At 37.5% G+C, this 22270-nt stretch overlaps 1 protein-coding gene across 1 annotated transcript in view; it reads left to right on the plus strand.

Moving 5' to 3' along the window:
* The first annotated feature begins 1461 nt into the window (after positions 1-1461).
* Positions 1462-22270, plus strand: part of LOC124172375 (zinc finger protein 271-like) — a 39008-nt gene continuing 18199 nt past the window's right edge. Inside the window, exons 1-5 of the mRNA XM_046551822.1 lie at positions 1462-1493; positions 1612-1749; positions 13981-14148; positions 16508-16627; positions 17210-17329. Coding sequence (XP_046407778.1) covers positions 14143-14148; positions 16508-16627; positions 17210-17329 — 246 coding nt within the window. The 5' untranslated portion in view covers positions 1462-1493; positions 1612-1749; positions 13981-14142. The remainder of the gene's footprint in view (positions 1494-1611; positions 1750-13980; positions 14149-16507; positions 16628-17209; positions 17330-22270) is intronic.

The raw sequence follows: 22270 nt of genomic DNA on the forward strand, positions 1-22270 counted from the left end.
TAATAAACAAAATATGCGTCAACAGAAGTCGTAATTATCTTGGAAAAAAACAAAATGATATAAGCACAAAAGAAGATCGATTGCATTTGATATGCCACTCACATGTAAGCCGACTAAATCATGTATGGCATCATTTACAGCTATATTGTATGCTACATTCGAAGTGAATATGTTATAATAATAATCATGATTCTTCCTACAAAGTCTGCAATTCCTTCCTGAAGATTCCGTGAAAATCCCGCTGGTGCGACTCATGTTTTCACTTCAATATCTCATTCACTTTTTAAATCAGGTCTATCGTCAAAGACATCATCTACTCACTAACAAAGATCACAAAATCTCACAAGGAAACTACATTCACTACATTGGTGTTTGAAAATGATAATGCTTAATAATACTCAACGAAAGCACCAACGACGACAACAACAATCGCCCGAGAGACATATCACTACTCGATAATATGGACTGAGAATATTTTCAACAATATATGACACGATTGTAAATCCCATGAAGACAACATGCACGACAATTTTTGTTCCGCAACGTTTACACGTTTACTTGTTAATACAAGACCATGCAATCAAGCCTCAGCATAGATTCGATGATATTTAGTTGCCATTTTATCCGCAAACAGCACACCTATAGAACAGGCCAAACATCCGCGTTTCGAGACAAATTTCTTTCCATTTGAAAAAATAAAGGGACATTTAATTCATATTCGTCAATTTTATTTCAATTTATGGTAGCATTATAATTTATGTTTGAATATTATTCAATGCTTAGGCCATAAACTGAATTTAAGCCGGACTTCACCTTCCACACGGTCACAGTTAATTTACGGTCTTTCAATATGAAAAAGGATACACAATATCTTGAATACTGAGTAATAAAAATTATCAAAGCATTCATGTTTTAAATAATGCAATACAGCTCAATAAAGTATCACCCATCTTTGCAAATACCTCATTTATCGATTGTAGGCCTATTGCGTACGTTATTCTCTAGTGGTCAAAAACGCAACTAAAGTCTGCTATCTGAACTAAACCTTTCTACCCTGGTCTGTTACATTGTAGAACGTCAATAAACATGGAATTTGTTGAAGTATTTGCTGATTACTCTGCTGTAATGTGATTTCTTTTTGAGGTCATATTTAAATGTGGGCTTAACACGCCCTTTATCTTAATATGTCTGATGTTTTTGCATTGGTGTACTTCATGGAAATGATCGTAATTTATTAGGAATTTAGTAATCACTGAGTGCTGTGTGGATGCTTTTCTTGAGGAGTGAACTGGTTTAAAGACTGAATTAGTTATTGCTGTGAAAACATGAGTGCTGCCACTGGGAATTACTCAGAGTGTTTAGACAGGAATTCCGAGGGCACCCCGTGCAGACTTTGCATGAAGAAAAATGATTATTATTATAACATATTCACTTCGATTGTAGCAAGCCAGATAACTGTAGAGGATGCCTTATATGATTTAGTCGACTTAAAAGTAAGTGGCGGGTTTCATGTTATCGATTTCCTTACCTCTTGTTTTATTCCGTTCTATGAGTACATATTTTCCTTGGTACGTCTGAAATCTCTTGCATATGTTTTCATTCCTTTCTTAGGTTGCTGTGGGAGATGGCCTGCCTGCCACTTTATGTCCACTGTGCTTGAAAAAGATCATCGAATTCTACGATTTCAGAAATAATTGTCATGAATCGGACGCAGAACTGAGAAAATTTTCTTCCAGAAATAACTTCAGGGTGAGTGCTTCTTATTTTTTTTTCATGGAAGCCTCGTGTAACTTCCACATGATGTTAAATCATTCTCGCAAACAGATATTAACTTATTCGTGATTATGTACCGTGTAGCCCGGTATTAGTAGTTTCAAGTTTATACCAACGAGAATGAAAAATGTAGCAAGATGTTTGTATTTGTTGGTTGAACTGGTTAGAACAGTAACTTTAAAAAGTAACTTAATTGTGTATTTGGTGAATCACTTGCCACGACGGGCTAAGTATAATGCTTTATGACTGTAACAAACTGGTACGTGCAGCGTTTCTTAAAAATTGCTTTCATTAGGCATCAAAAGTTAATGGGGTATTAAATTTGTTAATGAACAACATTAGATGGTACGAAAGGCCCTTGTGCTTGATCGGCTGAGCAGTGAAAAGAGTCAAATGTCCCACATAGTGTCTCCGAATTAGTTAATCCTGATGAGGCATTAGTTAACTCGCTGTTGGTTACTCAATGGTGACGAGTGAAGTCGTTTTTTTCTTTTTGTAGAACTAAGTGTTTGCAATTCAATCATAGCCAAAAAAGTGAATCATTTGAGTTCATCAGTGACCAACTAAAAAAGTATATCAATGAACATGAAAGTTTTTGTGGAATGTTTTCGATGTATTTCTTTTGCTTTTTACCTCCAATTTGGTTTTAAATTCCAACACTTACAATCAAGATAATTCATAGAATCGTACTTGCGGACTTTAGGGAGTTTATTTACCATTTTTAAGTTGTAATACACGAAGATATATCCAATGGAATATTTCTACAAATCGATCGAAAATGTTTAGAACAGGTTAAGAAAATTTAATTTACATACCTGGCTATTTAGTGTACTTGTTCGTTGCAATGTTACAGTATTAAGTATATGCATTTTTTATATTTGTAATATATCTGATCGATTTGATAACAATATTATTTGCTAAAATTATCTGTCAGTTGTTTATCAAATGTTTTATGTCTTTGCTTATATAAACCGTCAATTCAAACAATTCTTCGATAATAATATTTTGTGTACATGATTTTGGTGCTATCAAAAATCATGTACCCAAAAGTGTGTTTTTTATTTATTGTGAGTGTGGTTTTTATTTTTTGAGAGTGTGGTTTTTAGTTATTACACTGTAAAAATGGGCACATATACATTGGGTCATTCCATGTCAACTCAGCCAATTTTTGGGGGGTCCCATGCTCACCATCTCAGATTTTGATAATTATTTCCCTGTTGTTAGTTTCAACCTTAGTTAAGAAAAATCTAAAATATTGAAGACCCATTGCAAGTATTTTCCAAGATATGAGTGTTTGAAGTCAATGAGGCAAATACAAAAATTCTGCGCACCGGTCAAATTATTCAAAACTACCATATTTGTGCCCCTGTAAAACCTAAACCAAACAAGTGAAGCTAGTAAAACTTTTAGATTTTTTTTGTGTGTGCCTCATTGACTTCAAACACTTATATCTTGGAAAGTACTTGCAATGGGTCTTTAATATTTTAGATTTTTCTTAACTAAGGTTGAAACTAACAACGGAAAAAATTATCAAAATGTGAGATGGTGGGCATGGGACCCTGGTTGAGTTGACATGGAATGACCCTATTGTTATCCTAATTTCAAGAGATGTTTCTCATTGTGAAATTCTATTTTTTATGTATTGAGAAGTTGTCCCATGTAGGAATCGTCATAATTGTGGCTGGGGATTTTAAACTCTATATTGCTTTTTTAATCGGTAGGGGTTGATGCATTACGAATCATGGTTAAAGGTCTGTTTACTCCATGAATTTACCTGTGCTAATTATTGTCTAAAATAAATGAATCCAGAAATGTACACAAGAATGCGTTTTGTAACACACACAACTCTTGTGATTGCATGAATAGAAAATAGAACCTGTGTTATTTGGTCCTTGCATTCATCTTTCATGCATTCACATATCAACTTGCATATGTTATTGTGTGGTGTAAACAGGCCAAAAAAATATGAAGTGGTAATTTTGATTCTCATGATATATTTTTTTGGTCAACTTTTTTGAAAATGCTTATTATATGTACCGATAATTTTTTTGTTAATATCGTAGCTTCATGGCGTAGGGAATGGGATGTATTTCATTTTATAGATCTATTTTGTTTAATGAATTTGAACCCTGATAAAAATAAACTCCACCATGGTGGGTTAAGGAAGGGTAGTAGCCTTCATGGTGGGTAGTTACCCTTGCACAACCCACGCCCTACCCACCATTAAGGGTAAGGAAGGATAGAAAAATCCTTTGTCTACCCTTCCTTGGAAATCCTTTCCTTACCATCTGTGCACCCTTCCTCTACCCACCATTAAGGGCAAGGGAAGGATAGAAAAATCCTTCCCTTACCATCCATGTACCCTTCCTCTACCCACCATTAAGGGTAAGGGAAGAATAGAAAAATCCTCCGTCTACCCTTTATTTGGACTTAGCATTTATAACTGAGGAAAATATATCCTGAAAGTGTCTCCTCAGCTACTTTCACTTGCTAATGAGCATTGAGTTCTGTAGAAGAACGTAAGCAGTCTTTGAATCGTACCCTCGCCCCCCGAAATATAAATCGTTTTCCTTCATAAAATAAAATAAATATTGAAATATAATGGATTTAAAAAAAATTTCTTTAACTATTGAAGTTTTTTCGATAGTGAAAAGTGTTTGAATTAGTTGAAAACCCATTACTTAGTATCCTGTATTTCAAAAATTTTCCCACCCGGTTTTGGACCCTTCCCCGAACGAAATTCCTGGCGACGCCACTGTACGCAATAGATTTTATAGTTGTGTGAAAAAAGTTCATTTTGAAGTTCTTTCATTCACATTTCTAGGATGTAACCTATTTGTGTGGCTGACAATGAGACATGACGCGAGTGATGTTCGATATTTGTATGCCGATCTTATTTTCTGAAACGAAATAGGTGTGGTAGAAAAAAGTCACAGATTTCTTCCACATAGACTCGGGTGTGAATCTCATCTTAAGATTTTGTAATATACGTTTTGTTAAGAAGCATTACCTCAGCAGTACCTCGATAGCCGAGGTTATCAAGGCACTAGTTCATTATCCTCCTATATGTAGGATATGTAGGTTTAGGCTTCAAGACCATGCGTAGGCCAATTTTTTTGTCTTATAATTTTAAAAACCACTGTTACAACTCATCCCCATTAGTTTAATTTAGTTGCTTAGCAATTTTTTAATTTTTTATGTTAATTTATGGATTTTTAGTTTTTATATTAGTCCTACCCTTACTGTACCCTTCATTGAGGCTGGCAGAACCCTTCCCTTACACTCCGGGAGGAGAGGGCCTACCCACCAATGTTCTAAAATACCCTTCGTGTACCCTTGCTGAAGGATAAAGGAAGGGTACACCTATCCTTCCCTTACCCTAAATGGAGGGTAGACCTCTCCTCAATGGAGGAGTTTATTTTTATCAGGGGAGTGCATGGAAAAACTGTTGGAGTAGAGATTGGAATGAACTACTTGAATGGGATGGTCTTCTTTTCTTGCATATTTTTGGGATATCTTGCATTTTAATTTTCATGGCTGTCTTTCCAAAATCATCACCAGGTTATGACACGCACAATAAAAACTTTAGAAAGCAACTTTCCTGAGGCCATAATATCATACTCTGTTGTATATGAGTGTGTTTCTTTGCTATGTGTAATATTTCTTCTGCAGACACTAGCTCGCTGACACGTATTTTGTTATTTTGCATTCCACGATTTGGTGTCTCGTCTTGAAAGATGCTACCCATGCAGCACTGGCTTAGTATTCAAATCCTGGAGATATGAGCTGAAATCACCCTGAAATTGCCTATACTTGTAAAGTCATCTGCATCATCACCAGTTCATTCCTGTTCCTGGCTTCCACAAAGCGATCGTATACCCATCTGTCGATCATTTCAAGATTGTCAATTTTCATTCTCCCTGATCTTATATCTTTCTCCCTCACGGAACCTGAGTAACCCTTCAGAGACAGTATGTTTAAAATCTTTGGCTCTGAAAATAAGTTCCCTTCATTTTGATGCTAGCACCACAGTTTAACCACTCCTGCTTGGATGAATCTTGGCGACATCAGCGTCAATATAGGGCTTATTGTCAAGAAGCAGTCAAGTAAAAAAATGTAAAACGTCTGAAATCAACTAATCTGAAGAAGATTGAACATAACAAAAATGGAGGTGGCTCTCTGGAAAAAATTTACTCTCTCGGAGTCTCAAACCCTGGTCCTTCAAAATGAAAGTGCGGTACGCTTCCACTAGGCCTTACCGGCATTGAAACAATCAGCCAAATTATTAAATTAAATTCAATGTGATCGTATTTTAAAATTTTAAATGCTTTTTTCCCTCAAACCCGGGCGTATGTGGATGAAACCCTTCAACAGTATTCATATCTAATTGCCTGTTTTCAAGTAAAAAAAGTGTCATCTTCTTTCTTGACATCTATTGCAAAAAGCCTCCATGAGACTATAAGAGATACTTAATGTTGATATCAGGTGGCCTCTGGGGATCCCATTTTTTATTTGAAATTAATTACCTATGCTTTCATTAAACAGCCATAGTTGGCATTAACATAAAATAATTTTTACAAATCTTCTTTCCTCAAAATTGTAATCTGCATTGTTATCTCCTATTTATCTCAACGGATTTTAATGATTAACTTTAGTTTTATACAGTTATAAGAAGTGATTTAACTTCAATGGAGCAAAGTGTATTTGAGTAATGTAAAGGAACTCTTACTTGATTCATTTCATTAGAGAAATCTAAGGAAACGTAATGCTGTATTCGTATAAGGATACGTTAGTAATGATTTTTTAAATGAATTAAATGCTCTCATGATTAGGTAGATCTGTGTATGAAACTAGGAACTAGTTTATGGTCTCTATCCAAATCATTGTTTTTTGGCAGTTTCATTGTTCAAGGAAGGAGTTATTGTTATTTATTATCAATTTTCTTTGCTTTGAAAAGCTTTTTTTATAACGGAATTTACCCTAGATCAATAATATGTTGTCAGGTTCTTATGTTTTACAATATCAGTACAATTTTTTTTTCAAAATATGAGTTTTTTAAATATTTCTTTACTTTAACCATCGTTTGAGACAGGTGAGTTTCGAAAAAGCGATATGGATGCGATGTGCACAAATAAATGCGAGATAGATGCGGTGACTGAACTTTTATTACATTTTTACGCAAATTTGCCTTTTAGACTGGAAAATTCATACATTATGTGCCAAGCGCAGTTTGAATGCTCTGCCGACACTCACTGCTTAAAACATGTGAGCCACTTGCCAGCTACTAGTTGGCTGGGACTCTGCATGGCCGCGAACTGCAAGTGGGTACGCGCAAGCTACACCTCCGCCATTATATGTCTTGTTCCTTAATTTATTATTATTTTACGACATAATTATTTTAAAAATTCTGTATTTTGTCATATAACTGTTTTTCGCTACATTGTATCATTCATCATCACTGGTCAACAATCCTAGGATTGGTTTGACGCAGCTCTCCACTCAGTTCTCCTATCAGCTAATCTTTTCACTCCTACGTATTTCTTCTCTTTCACATCTCTCTTTACTTGTTCCATATATTTTGTTCGAGGTCTTCCTTTTCCATTCTTGCCTTCCACCTGTCCTTCGACGATTGTCTTCATCAGGCCATCATGTCTCAATATGTGGCCTATAAGGTTGTTCCGTCTTCTTATTAAGGTTTTCATGAGGCTTCTCTTCTCTCCTACCCTTCTTAGGACTTCCTCGTTACTAACTCGGTCGATCCATTTGATTTTCATCATTCTTCTGTAGCACCACATTTCAAAGGCCTCTATCCTTGCTTTCTCCACTGCGGTCATTGTCCATGCCTCACTTCCGTATAGGAGCATACTCCAGATGTAGGTTCTTATAAATTGTTTCTTTACATCCATATTTAAGTTTCCCGCTGTAAGCAGGTCTCTCTTATTGTGGAATGCTCTCTTCGCCTGGGCTATTCTGCTGATAATTTCTTTCTTGCTTCTCCCGTCACTAGTTATCTTGCTTCCCAAATAACAGAATTCATCCACTTCTATCAGTTTTTGCCTCCCTATTTTAATGTTGGTCTTGACTTCTTCTCTTCTGCTGCATACTAAGATCTTGGTTTTCTTCGTGCTTATTTTCAGTTGATATCTACTTATTACCCTACCCATATTAACCAGAATATTTTTCAAATCCTTCTCTGTTTCTGCTATAACGGCTATGTCATCGGCAAATCTTAGCATGCTTATTTTTTCTCCATGGATATTCACTCCCAATGCCTTTTCTTTGATTTCCTTAATGGCTTTTTCAATGTAAACGTTGAAAATTACGGGTGACAATGCACAGCCTTGTCGCACTCCTTTCTTAATTCTTGCTTCTTCACAGCTGGGCCCTGATTTTATCACGTCTATTTGGTTTTTGTTTTAGCTGTGGATGATTCTTCTGTCATTATAAAGAACCCCAATTTCCTTTAGGATTCCAAGCATTGTGCTCCAATCCACGTTATCAAATGCTTTCTCTAAGTCCACAAACGCAACGAATGTTGGCTTGTTCTTTTCCATTCTCTTCTCTATGAGCAGTCTTAGGGCCAATATTGCTTCCCTTGTGCCTTTGTTTTTTCTGAATCCAAATTGGTCCTCATCAAGGTACTCTTCTGCTTTTCGTTCTATTCTTCTATAGATGATCCTTGTCAGTATCTTTGATGCATGTGTAGTAAGGCTTATGGTCCTAAAATCTTTGCACTTCTCCACTGTTTTCTTCTTAGGAATAGGGATTATAATGTTTCTCTCGAAATCCTTTGGTATCTCACATGTCGTATACATGTCACTAATGATTTTGTATAGCTGGTTCAACGTCTTTTCTCCTGAATTTTTAATTAGTTCTGCAGGAATGTCATCAATGCCAGACGCTTTATTTATCCTGAGGTCTCTTACAGCCGCATCAAATTCCGATCTTAAAATTGGGGCTCCCATGTCTAGGCATCCACTTCCCTCTCGTTTTCGATAGCATTCGTTCTGAGGCGACTTCCTTTGTACAAATCTTCCAGATATTCCTTCCATCTCTTCCGTTTTTCTTCGTTTTCAATCAATAGTTCTCCGTTTTTGTCCCTCAGGGTATTACATCTTACGCCCCTTTCCTTAAAGTGGTTCCTCACTATCCTATAAGCGGCCTCTACTTTTCCATGTTTAAGATTGTTTTGCACGTCTTTGCAAATGCTTTTCATCCACGTTTCTCTAGCCTTCCACGCTTTACGACATATTTCGTTCCTTATTCTCATGTAACGAATCTGCCCTTCCTCTGTTTTCGCAGCCTTGTATTTTCTTCTTTCTTCAATGAGATCTAATACTTCCTACATGATCCATGGTTTTTTCATAACAACTCTTCTTTTACCAAGAACTTCCTCAGCTGCCACATGCAGACCACTTCTAATGGTTTTCCAACTCTCTTCCATTGGTTTGTTGGTCGTATCCTCCCCTATTTTATTTTCTACAGCCTCTTTAAAAGCCAGTTGATGCTGAACCTCCCTCAATTTTTTAACCTGCCTTATGTTTTTCACGACTTTCTTCAACATTTTAAATTTAAGGTGGCATTTCATCATAACTAGGTTATGGTCACTATCGATATCTGCCCCTGGATAACTTTTGCAGTCCTTGACCTGGTTCCTGAATCTTAGTTTCACTAGAATGTAGTCGATTTGGAATCTTCTACGGTCTCCTGGCATCTTCCACGTGTATCTTCTTCGCAGGGGAGTTTTGAATAAAGTGTTGGCAACCACCAGCCTGTGCTCCTTACGGAATTCAAGTAGCCTTTCTCCTCTTTCATTTCAGTTACCTAACCCATATTTCCCAGTTATTTTTCCATCTTGACCTTCACCGACCACGGCGTTCCAGTCACCTAAAATAATAATATTTTCTTTCCCTCTTACCTGCTTGATAACTTCCGCTATATCTTGGTAGACATCTTCTACTTCTTCATCTTCATAATCTGACATAGGCATGTAAGCCTGTACCACTACAGTAGCTATGGGTTTTGTATCTATCTTCACCATTACTATCCTTTCATTAAACTGCAGGTAGCTTTTAACACGCATCCCGGCGCTCTTTCTAAATATTATGCCTACTCCAGCATTACCATTTAGCGATCCTGTGTGCATCATTCTGTAGCTTCCACTCCAAAAGTTTCTTTCCTGGGGCCACTTCATTTCGCTGATGACTAATACGTCGAGGTTCATTCTTTGCATCTCCACCTTCAAGTTCTCTAGCTTACCGCATGTATGTAGTGATCTGACGTTCCATGTTCCTATCCGTAACATTCTATCACCTTTGACCAATGTACCCTCTCGAGTAGTCCCCGCCCGGAGATCCGAATGGGGGACTACTTTACCTCCGGAATATTTACCCTAGAGAATTCCATCATGTCATTATATAAATTGAGTGGAGTAGCTGCGACTCCTCGGGATGATAATGTGGTGGTTTCCCCTTGCCTTCCACATCGCAGTACTACAGCCGTTAAAGTAAATGTTACCACGCCCGTAGTGGAATGTGTGTCGCTGTACCGACTAGTATGGTCTCCACCTTCGCACATGTGAAGAAGAGCTGCTGCCCTCTCCCCCGGGTGATGAGAGGCATAACTGTTGGCGGCCCCCAGTCGCCAAGTCACGGTATCTTCACAGGTTTTGGTATCATTTAAATGGTCTACCTTACCCAAGGGTAGCCCAATACCTCCTCAAACACCGCAGCTTTTTGTCCACGACTGCTTATTCGACGAGAGAACTCGCTTACCTTGCAGCTAACCTCTATATCTAAAGGTCCACCCACCATCCGCAACCCGGTGGATGCACTCGGTGGCTTTAAGCTCAGCCGCGAGAACTTAGTTTCACGCCTAATATTTTCCTTGACCCATATTCGAACTCAACTTTTATGTCTAATTAAGCTATGGAGATTTGGTTGATGTCCATATCAGGAACTATGAGAACATCATACAATGGTTTGTTCTTCCATTCTCCTTCCACATTTCTTCTTACATTTTTTTACCCTTTTAATTTGGGCAAATACGAAGCTGTTTCTTTATTTTGATTGGTACATATTGAATACTGACATTAAAGGCTTCAATGTTCAAGCTGGCCAGAGGCTCTGATGCTAATGAGTCGAATATCTGTTTGTTTCTTAAATCTGAGTCTTGTAATTCAGGGTGGTGAGCATTCATTATTGCTGTTGGTTCTTCAATTTTGTTGTTTGTTACAATGTTTCATGCTTTCCTTTCAAATTTTTCCTTTCCTTCTTTTCCTTGATCACTGGAGTCAGCCAGATTAGCTTTCCCCACAAAAATGTTGAAATGGTTGTTGATGTTTTCTGCATTGAGCTCTCGTTTGTCCAGAAACTCCACAATCATGACTCATGAAAGGGAAAGATGGTGTTTTTCTGTGAATTTCGAAAATCATTCTGTTTATACCCATGTGCCCGTGCAGGGGCCGATCCAGAATTTCTTTCTCGGGGGGAAGAGGCGGCTCAAGCAAGGCCGTATCCAGGATTTTGTTCTGGGGGATGCAAAGATACCTGGTAATACAAAACAAATGCAATGATTATGAGACCACATTAAAAATCTTGCATATAATAAGGGTCTGGTGGCAGGGTGCACGTTCCCCCACTGTACCCGCCTATGTGCCTACAGGTGTATCTCCCTGAGCATTAATTGTATTTTTAGTATGTTATGCTCTTGTATACTTTCCTTTTGACTGGGCAGCAAATGCTGAAATTGGCTGGTCTCCATAGATGGGCTTTTGCTTGCTTGTTCCATTGTTTAGCTTTCACATCAATTAGTTGACCTTTTATAATAGGTAAAGTTAACTCTTCAGGAGAGATGGTCTCAAATGATGTGCAAACTGCATTTTATGTCTTAGACATGGTAATAATAATAAGTGGCAGATTATGTCATTCCCTCTCATCATTTTTCCTGATATTTTCGATTTTACTCTAGCTATATGAAACGTCAAGAGACGAGCTTCCAATTTATCCTGAGGTGGATTAAACTTTTTCGAAAACAATCTCTTCATCAGTGGTATTTGACTTGTGATACTTTTCCCATCAAATATAATCTGAAAAATCTTGGATATCTCACCCAGGTATACTCCAGGAAAATCTAAAATTTAACATAATCTGAAATGTCTCCCAGGCTTCAAATTCCGTGGCTTTACCCTTAATGTATTCCAAGTGGCTTTCTGATACTTTCTGCACAGTAAGACTTTTACATTTTATAGCATTTCTGTGTACTTAAGTATGTCCTTTTTGTTTAAAAACTTTATCAGCTTCACCGTCTTCCTTAGATCCAATAAAAGGTGCAAGATTGGTAGATAATGGCTTTTCCACAAATTCAATGAACTTTTTCTTGAATAGGATAACATCCATTTGGGATTTTCCAATTGTTATAATTAGTTCCACCTAATAAGTGGTACATGGTAGCTAAGTCCTTCATCATCAGCCATTTTAAGTTCATTTTTGTTATTCAAAATATCCTATTTAAGCCATAGGTGTTCCTGGGCCCATAAACATATTAGGGAATATGAATATATTATTATAGGTGTCCTCATAAATGGTCGATGGGACAGTGAATCCAGTTAAATTTTCCACAAACAGTGCTTACCAAAATGTGAATCCTTAACAAGGGGCTGATTAACTTACAGTTAGTGTTTCAGTCATGGCAACTGAAGATACTTTGTCTTTTACTTCAATTATATGTTTTCAAATAAATCATTGTTAAGAAAGTGGGTCCTTCAAATTCTGCATTGGTTATAACTTAAAAAGGCAATCTACCTGCTAGGCTATACCACACTCTTTCATACTTTGTAATTTTCACTTTACCGTTGAGATTCTACAGGGAATGAAAGTAAGTCGGAGAAGGAGACCATTTTAGAAAAATATTTTGCATTCTCGAGGATTATTTATAAACATAAGATTGGTACAATAAATGGAAAAGTGGCCTAGTACTAGAAACAAATTTTATTTTGCAATATATACGCTGTAGAAATTTTGTGTAAGTTTCCATGCTAGAATAATGTATTAACATCATATTTGATTAATTTTGTTGCTATATATTTTGTGAATGTCATCTATGTCACTTCTTGAATAAAAAGTTTTAAGTTTTTTGCATATAAAAACCATTTATAAAATTTATTTATAATTTATATTCTGTTTCTTAATTTTTGGTGTTATAATTTGGGAAGTAAGGTTTTTATCATTCACAGTCCAAATTGTGAAGTTTCCTTTTTCAAACAGTTTTGTGAGAGGAAACATGTATGGCATCTCTTAGACTTTTTATATTCAATTCCAACAAAATTGAATTCCAACTGGTCAGGAAAGAAACATAAATGAGGAATTGTTTGACAACCTACTAACTCCAAATTGCTATATTGACACCCACTAATTTGACAATTCTTGTGACTAATTGAGGGAGTTAACATATCAGCCTTTTCTTCTATTGATATCACATATTTTATATTGAAATTTTTTAATAAGATCCTAGAGAAATACTTAACCTCGATGTGTTTCGTTCTTCAGTACTCATGTTTCTGCAGTAAGTGAATATGGAACTGTTATCGTCGAGCACGGCTACTAGCTTTTTCATATCTATACACAAGTTGTATGACATTGGAATTTAAATCGTTCCTTGGAAAAACTTGTAATCGACTGCACCTTTAATATACCAAAGTACTCTTTTAACATATATTTAGTGGGGCTGATGCCAGTTGGAGTCATACCCGTGTTGTTCATAGAGCTTCTTGATGCTAATTGGCGTAAACCAAAAAGATAAAAAAAGAACTGTGCTCCTCACCAAATTAGAGTGAATTGGTGCCCCAGTGAATGTGTTTAGTTCATTCTATAGTCTTTTGGTGGGTCTTCTCTAATACTTTCTAAGTAAGTAACACCTAGAGATCATTCAGTTCTAGAAATAGACATCAAGTACATTTAATGTCCACTAAGTTCATTTAGTGGTTTGTCAGTCATTGTAGACTCATTCTCAAAATCAGTACCACAAAATCGTCCCTTTTTAATTACCACATGGACAAATTTTTGATCCCTCACTCAATGCCCTTAGGACAATAGCAGACATAGCCATTGAAATGTTGGCTCTACTGAATAGCTTATTTGTTGGGTGGGAATGTCTTATTTGTTGATTGTAATGGAGGTGCGCTCTTTATCACTTTTAATTTCTCCTCAGAGTATCAATGAAGAGAAGACAGCTGATGAAAAGTCGGGGTCTTCTCCTAAGACAAAAGAATTCATTGGGGATTCAAGTGAAGGAACTTCACAGTTCGCATGCTCAGTTCAAAGGATTGAAATATACATTCCTTTGCAAGAGTGCCAATTACCCAGACCCAATATGATGGTAAGTTTTATTCTATTTGCAGTGAAACTGGAGTAGAATGACCTTTAGTTTAGCAAAAGTCTCAGTTGTATGACAAAAGTGTATTTGACTTCAGTAAATGTATGAATTTTTATGGGAAGTCACCCTCAAATGTGTGACTTTCTGTTGTGCAACTTTTCCAGTTGTACAATATCTAGCAAAACCCTTGAGATCTGTATCTATTTGCATCTGTCTATCTTCGTTGTAAGACATCACTTACCATCCTACAGAAATGTCTTTCATTCCATTGAGTAGGCCTATTGTGAACTGTATTCATTGCACTTTCAAGGTAATACACTTTGCTAAGTCTGAAAGCCTAAATACACTTATCTTTTTTCCTGTAATTTGATTCTTGATGCACAATCCTGCTAATCTTCACTGATATTTCGTGCCTTTGAGTAGGCCTATGGCGAAGTACATTTAGTCTACTTTCAAGATGATGTAGCGACCCGGCCCCAGGGAAAGCCGGGGCTCGAATCCGAAAGAGTTTAACGTGGGTTCTTGCCCTTGGCGTCGGGTATCAATGATAGCACATGGATTACATTTTAATAAAAAGAAAAAGGAACTCTACCTTTCGTTGCGGCTGTGGCACCAAAAACCCACGGAGAGGTGGCAGGCAGAGACAGAGGCAGATCAGAGAGGCGGGAGGAGGAGGGAGAAGGCTAGATACTGGGCGGTGTCTACCGACGGACTGGCAAAAACTGGCCTAGCTGGAGGTAGAGTGCGAGGAACTCCCAAGTTCCCGGAGGGGGAATGGATTTTGAATTTTGCAATTAGTGGAAGTTATGGCTAATGTCGCCCACCAAGGAGGGCGTGAGGGCAAGGAACGAAGAGAGTGAAAGCAAAAGAGCCCGGGAAGCTGGTACTGACGAGCCAAGTAGGCGCAAGATAAAGACTTAATATATAATCACAACGTGCACAATCATGCCTTCCGTGAACAAAACTTCACCCCAAAGTAGAAGAAGACCAACCTATTCTTTTCAGTTTACCTTTATATAGTGTCTCTCAAATGACGAAGAGACGTTCTAAAAAGCCAAGGTGAGGGTATTTCATGGAAACATATCTTTTAAACTAAAACCCCCCTTCTCGAAAGGTTTGAACCTGCAAGCGTTATATTAATGGTGTTTATTCTTATTTGCCAGTCCTTCGGTCATCGCCTTCCTTCTCCATCCTCCCGGATCTTCCATTTTGTGACAAACAGGGCTCTTTGTGCATCGTCCTCTGCCTCGCAAACAGCCCTGTCCTTCGCGAAATATTTTATAAATGGCCTCCGAATTTTGGGCCATTACAGTAATAGTATTTGGTGGAACACGACTAGGTCTCAAGATTGCTCTCTATATTTTTCAGTTGCGCAAAATTCTCAGTAGTTTGACAAAAGTGGGTTTGCCTTGAATAAATGTATTCATTTGTATGGGAAGTCACCCTCAAATGTACGAGCTTCAGTGGTACAACCTTTCCAGTTTTACAATATATGTTAACATTATTTGGTCTACTTTCAAGGTCTTTGCTAAATCTGAAAGCCTAAACGCACTTATCTTTTTTCACCCTGTTCTATCCTTGCTGTACAATCCTGCTAATCTTCTCACAGTAAGGTTGCGCCTCCCATGTCTTTAATGATGGGATACCATGTTCTGCTCATCTTGAAACCTGCGTGTCCATTAATTCTAATCTTTTCGAGTCCTTTTCCAATCATCTCGTTTTTAGCCATTGTCAATATCCATTTGCTTAGCAGACAAATCTGGCTTCATTAAACTTACGTATGCGATACAGTGGTTGGCTACTGTAGATCCCTCTGGGTATCTAAGTCTTATTCAACGTTTGTGCTCTGATGTCTTGGTTTCAATAGTTCTTCCAGTTTCACCAGTGTTTGTGTCTCCACACTCATGAGGCATGTGATAGTCCCCAGAGGTCTTTAAACTTCACACGCTGGCTCCGTAGGTTTTCAGGAGGCATGTGGAATGTCTCAATGTTGCCATTTTTGGGAATGCCTGACAATTTCCCAGTAATAAAGGAAATAAATGGGAGAACAAAATGCGATTTTGGAGTCAAGACCTTCGGCATCTTTCACATACCTTGTAAATGTTGAAACATCTACGGTCGTGAAACTGGGAGAACAAAATCTACAACACCTTTGTCTGGCGAAGAGGTTTGCTAGCATCTGCTGAGGCTAGCAAATGGAGTCATTCCACTCAAAGTTGGTTGTAACAATCTCAGGTGTACAGTTTCGACCAGGTAATGTGGTCAAGCGGTAAAGGACAGGGTTTTCTTTATTATCAATTTAAAAGTTATTTAAAGGTTATTATATTGCTTTTATTGATTGACACTCAACATTCCCTTTTAGTTTAATGTGAAAGAGGAAAATGAGCAGCTCCTCAGTGGAGGGAATTATCCTGCATTTAACTCGCCGAATACAGCTGGAATTTCAAATGATGCTGTAGACCCTCTTGCAACTCATGACATGGTAAGTGTACTGAAGTCTTGTTTAGCACAGTTTTACTACAATACAAATTCTATCCTCTGTGGAACATTGCTAACATCATTTAGCAGAAGCTCGTATCTGTTGTCCCACAAGGTAGTGTAATCAGCTCCATTTTCTTCATTACATGCATGAATGACCTTTTCTCCTGAATAAGCAGTAAAATACATTTATTTCATGATGGAGATGTCATAAATTGTAAAATAGTGTTTGCTCGGACTTTTAAACTCAGTTGTTGGAATTAAAAAAACTTTCATGTAAGGAGATAATTGTGGGGCATAGAACTCAATGTCAGCAAATCCCACTTAACTGATTGAGCTCTGTTTGTGAAAACTTGCAAGGTTGGCTCATTAGCAACCTGCAGCCTTTGCCTTCAGAGCACCAGGAGCTAACGAGGACAGATGAGACTGAAATAGAGGTCTGAAGCTATAGTTGCACTCTTGTGACAAATGAAGCTCAAGAGGAAATTGCATAACTTTATCAATAATTTAACTTATCTTGCTTAAAATTAACTTATCTTGATTATTATATTGCTTTAATTGAGTGACACTCAACACTCTCTTTTAGTGCACTGTGAAAGAGGAAAACGAACAGCTCCTCAGTGAAGGGAATTATCCTGCATTTAACTCGCCGAATACAGCTGGAATTTCAAATGATGCTGTAGACCCCCTGGCAACTCATGACTTGGTAAGTGAGCTTTTTTCATGTTAAGTGCAGGTTTGCTATCACAAAAAATTCAGTCCTCCCTGGAACTTTCCAAACATCATTCATCAGAAACACGCATCTTTTGTCCTGCAGGGTAGTGCAATTGGCTCCTTTTTGTTCATTGTATACATCTCTGACCTTGGCTCTGGATTTAGCAGTAAAATACACTTATTTGCTAATGAAGATATCATAGATATCAGAATAGTTTTCGCTCTGACGTTTAGGTTCTATCATTAGATTTAAACAACTTTCATGTGAGGAGAGAGGTGGAACTTAATCGGGGCAAATGCCTGGCGGTACATTTATATCATGTGTTGTCTAATTGTCCAATTGTGCCATTTTTTCAATAATATGAGACAGCCACAAGTCCCTGTTAACTGAATGGGCTGGTTCAGTGAAAACTTGCTAAGTTGGCACGTAAAATAAAACCTACATCCTATGCATTCAGAGCACCAATAGCTGACGAGGACAGATGAGACTGAAATGGAGTTGTGAAGCTGTAGTCACACTAGTGAGGAATGAGGCCCTGTAGGGAATTGCATAACTTAACTAATAATAAAATTATCTTCCTTGAAAATCTCCACCTTTCTGCTGAAGATTCTTTGGTGTGCAATATCACTCCCAATGTTCCAAAATGATCATTCGATTCCATTCTTCATGCCTACATCTAATGATGGCCTCACTAGCATCGCCTACCACTATCTAGTGGTAGCATTACTAACTACTTTTATATATGTAGATAATCAATTCCTCTTCAGATAATGGTGTAGGCCTAAGGTGGTACTGACCTTGGTTAAGACCAAGGTTGGGTGAACAATTAGTCAAATGTTTTTTTAAATAAGTACGGCTTCTACACTCTTTTGACTGTGATGTGTTACTTTACTAATAGATTGCCTTGTTCCAAAATTTAGGCTTTATTCTTTGGAGCACAGGAATTATAACCTTATTAGGGTTGGTTGTATTCTCAAAGTATCTTCTTCTCTGGGCATTGGCTAAGTTTCTGCTGGGAAATGGAATAACTATCTGCGATAATAATATTTAAAAATTTTGTGATAATCATTAGAATATTTAGTCAATGATAACAAATGAGAAAAAGGATTACATCAATGGCAGTGTTATTTCTCAATCTAGAATGAACATAATTCAATGGCTGTCTCTTTGTTGAAAGAAATGAGAAAGTCTTGATTGCTGTGAATGTTAGAAAGCAAGTTCTAACTTGTAAAATGAAATATTTCTCCAGAAAACTTCATCATCATTAGTCAGCAATCCTAAGATTGGTTTGACGCAGCTCTCCATTTCTCTCTCCTATCCGCTAATCTCTTCATAGCTACATATTTATTCTCTTTTACATCCTTTATAACCTGTCCTATATAACTCATTCGGGGCCGTCCCTTGCCCTTTTTCCCTTCCACTTGTCCTTCAACGATTGTCTTCATCAGACCATCCTGCCTCAAAATGTGGTCAACTAAGTTGTCCCTTCTTCTGCTTTATGTTTTAAGGAGGTTTCTCTTTTCTCCCACTCTCCTTAGCACTTCCTGGTTACTCACACGGTCAACCATTTTATCTTCATCATTCTTCCGTAGCACCACATTTCAAATGCTTCCACTTTTGACTTCTCTGCTGCTGTCAATGTCCAAGCCTAGCTTCCATAGAGAAACATACTCCATATGTAGCATCTGATGAATTGTTTCCTTACTTCTATGCCGGAAAACTTAAAACTTTGATTTTAACCCATTTCTTCCCAACGTTGCGTGAACGCAACGCATACTTTGCGATTTTTTTTCTCCCTACTTGTAAAGAATACGCAGTTCAAATTTTGTGTGTACGTAGTTCAATGCCTTCTCACTTTATGTGATTTTTTAAATTGATATCATTCAAAAAGTTTTGATTTTGTAATCACCTTTTCATGTACTTGTATGTAGTGATGTCAAGACACTTCTTTTTGTTACCGATTATGAAAATACCTAGGCCTGTAGTGAGTAATTCTTTCTAAATATACAATTATACATCTTCATTCTAGGACACTGCAAAAAATTGGCGGAATATATTAAGCGGTTTTGAAATTATTAAAGATTTAACGAAGTGTTGCGTTCACGCAACGTTGGGAGGACTCCAGTAAACTATGGGAACGGCGTATTTCGTTCCGAGCATTCCTTTCAGAACACAACTTTAAAACATTGTTCAAGAATACGTTACATTTCTATGGCGAAAGTTTAGCTCTAACCCAAAAAGGTAGTTATACAATATTTTAGTCTTCCAATTACATCTACATAGGTGCTGCAGTGTCTTTACAAGAATGTTGGCAAGTGATGAGTGTTCACCGAGTACTGATTATATTCGATATTTTTAACTTCACGTATCAAGCAGTATTAATTCAATGTTTAGTTATGCTACACTACTTATTTATACTACTATATATTCTATTTATCTACTATATATTTACTTTTACCAAAACATATAGAATGTTTTAAAACTTTATCTTGGAGACATCCAGAAAATACAGTGATTTCCGAAAATTTCTCCAGTTCAAAGATGAAGTGGCATCCTAAGGTTAGAAAGATATGTTTACCACAGTTGAAATGTATTTAAAAGCAAGTGGATGAGAACATGAGGGTTAGGAAAGGCACAATCGTAATTGGGAGGTGTCGTTGATTTATATTCTAAGGGAAGGGGGTTGGAGGGAATAATGCAGAGTTATACTGGGCAAGGATAACCCGGCCCCTAAAGGTCTCGGCGCACTGCGGGGGTTGGCAAGTGAGTAAAAAGAATGCAGAAATTGGACGGGTCACATTATCGCAGTATATTCCGAGAACTTCATGCACACTGTTAACTGACGAATACTTCCAATGAGATTCCAGGTTATTTGTGGAGAAATTTCTTAAGAACGATGGGTGACAATGAATGCAAAGCGATTCCAAGAAAACTATTTCTTGGTAAATGGACTCAGGTAATGGCTAAGAGAGATAGCTTGAGTATTGGGATTTACTGTATAGAGAAAGGGGAACGTTATTTCCCGTCTACTTTTCTTTTAACTGCGGTTGTCTGTTGAACAATTGTACCCTTCAAATGGCCTGAACCAACATTTGCAGCCTAAGTTTCTCACTATGGTCAGTGACCAGCGTGCGTAAAATTCTCAGAAAATATTGTGATAATGTTCCCTTCTCTAATCCTTCCATCCTATTTCCTTCGTCGTTAACCACCTGCCCAGCCACCCCGCGGAGAGCCATTTGCGCTGGGATATCCCTGCTTAGCATAACTACGCCTTTTTCCGTCCCTCTCAGGTTCGAACCCTAACACACCTCGCAACGACGCCCACCCCAATCCCTTTCCTCCCCACCAACCCCACCCACCAGGTTTTACCAAATATAATGCTGTGACCTATCGCAAATCCTTCAGAATACCACTCTGTGAAAAGCTATGAAGAGCACTATTTTGAAATTCCGAACGTCAAGTTTGCACACATTCTTGCGCGGAGGTACCTGATCTACAATTACGCCAGACCTCATCAAGTAACAGTGTTGAATACGGTTTCCATTCTTCAAGGCTGATTATCAAAAAGTAAGTTTATTACCCTTATGTCAGTATTTTTAATCCATAGTGATTTTGCAGTTTAAACTTGCAGTATTACATTTAGAAATACTTTTTCTTAACAGTTGTTTCTAACATTACAGAAATGAGTTGTGATGGTCGAATATATCGCACGGTGGAGGAAATTCAAGCTGCAATTGAGGACATCGACGCCACAGAAATTGACGCAGTTATTTTGCCGCCAGATGCAGATGAGCTGACCGACGAGGAGAATATAGAAGATGACGAAATCGTGATCTGTGATGTCGCAGGAAACCTTCACTCAGATGTGGTAGGAACATTTGAACTTCACACCAATACAACCGTTGACTCTTCTGCTCGAAGTAAAAAAAATATTTCTGGTGAGCATCCAAGGAAGAAAAAAAATGTTGGTACAGAATGGGTAAAATCAGCTCCATACTATAGCAAACTTCCATTCAATTCAGAAAAAGAGAAAGTAGAGCAGATAAAAACTGTTTATGGTGGCTTTACACCAATTGAAATTTTTGAGTATTTTATTGACGATGCATTTCTAGATATGATAATAGAATTCTCGTTAAATTATGCCTTAAGCAAAAATGTGCATAACTTTTCTTTGAAAAGAACGGACTTGAGGAAGTTTATTGGCATTCTGTTGTTTAGTGGGTATCACACCTTACCTCAAACAAAATATTACTGGAGTAAGGATGCTGATAAGGGCGTTCCGATCATACGCCAAACGATGTCTCGGAACCGTTTTGTTGAGATTAAAAAATTCTTACACCTGTCAAATAACAACAATTTGGATAAGGGGGATAAATTTGCTAAGATACGTCCCTTCTTTGACGAACTCAACAAAAGATTTCTTCGTTTTGGGGTGTTTTCTCACAAACTATCAATTGACGAGGAGATGGTGCCTTATTTTGGCCGCCATTCTGCAAAAATGTTTATTAGAGGTAAACCAGTAGGGTTTGGTTTTAAATTGTGGTGCATAACATCGTCCTCAGAGTATTTATTTCAATTTTCTCCGTATGGGGGAGCATCACAAAAAACTGATAACTCTTTGAGTTTAGGGGAAAGAGTAGTAGTTGGTCTGACAGAGGTTATTGAAAATCCAAAAAATCACTTGTTGTATTTTGACAATTTTTTCACGAGTCATTCTCTGTTGGTTCTTTTATCGGAAATGGGATTTTTTGCCACTGGTACTGTGAGGGAAAACAGGATTGCGAATTGCCCTCTTCGCAGTCCAAAAGAACTTTCGAAAGAAAAAAAAGGTTGTTATGATTACATGTATGACAAAAAGAATGAATTATTCTTTGTGCGTTGGCACGATAATTCATTAGTGACTGTAGCGACCAATTTTGGTTCATTGGAACC

The sequence above is a fragment of the Ischnura elegans genome (assembly GCF_921293095.1).
Source record: "Ischnura elegans chromosome 13 unlocalized genomic scaffold, ioIscEleg1.1 SUPER_13_unloc_1, whole genome shotgun sequence".
Classification (NCBI taxonomy): Eukaryota; Metazoa; Arthropoda; class Insecta; order Odonata; family Coenagrionidae; genus Ischnura; species Ischnura elegans.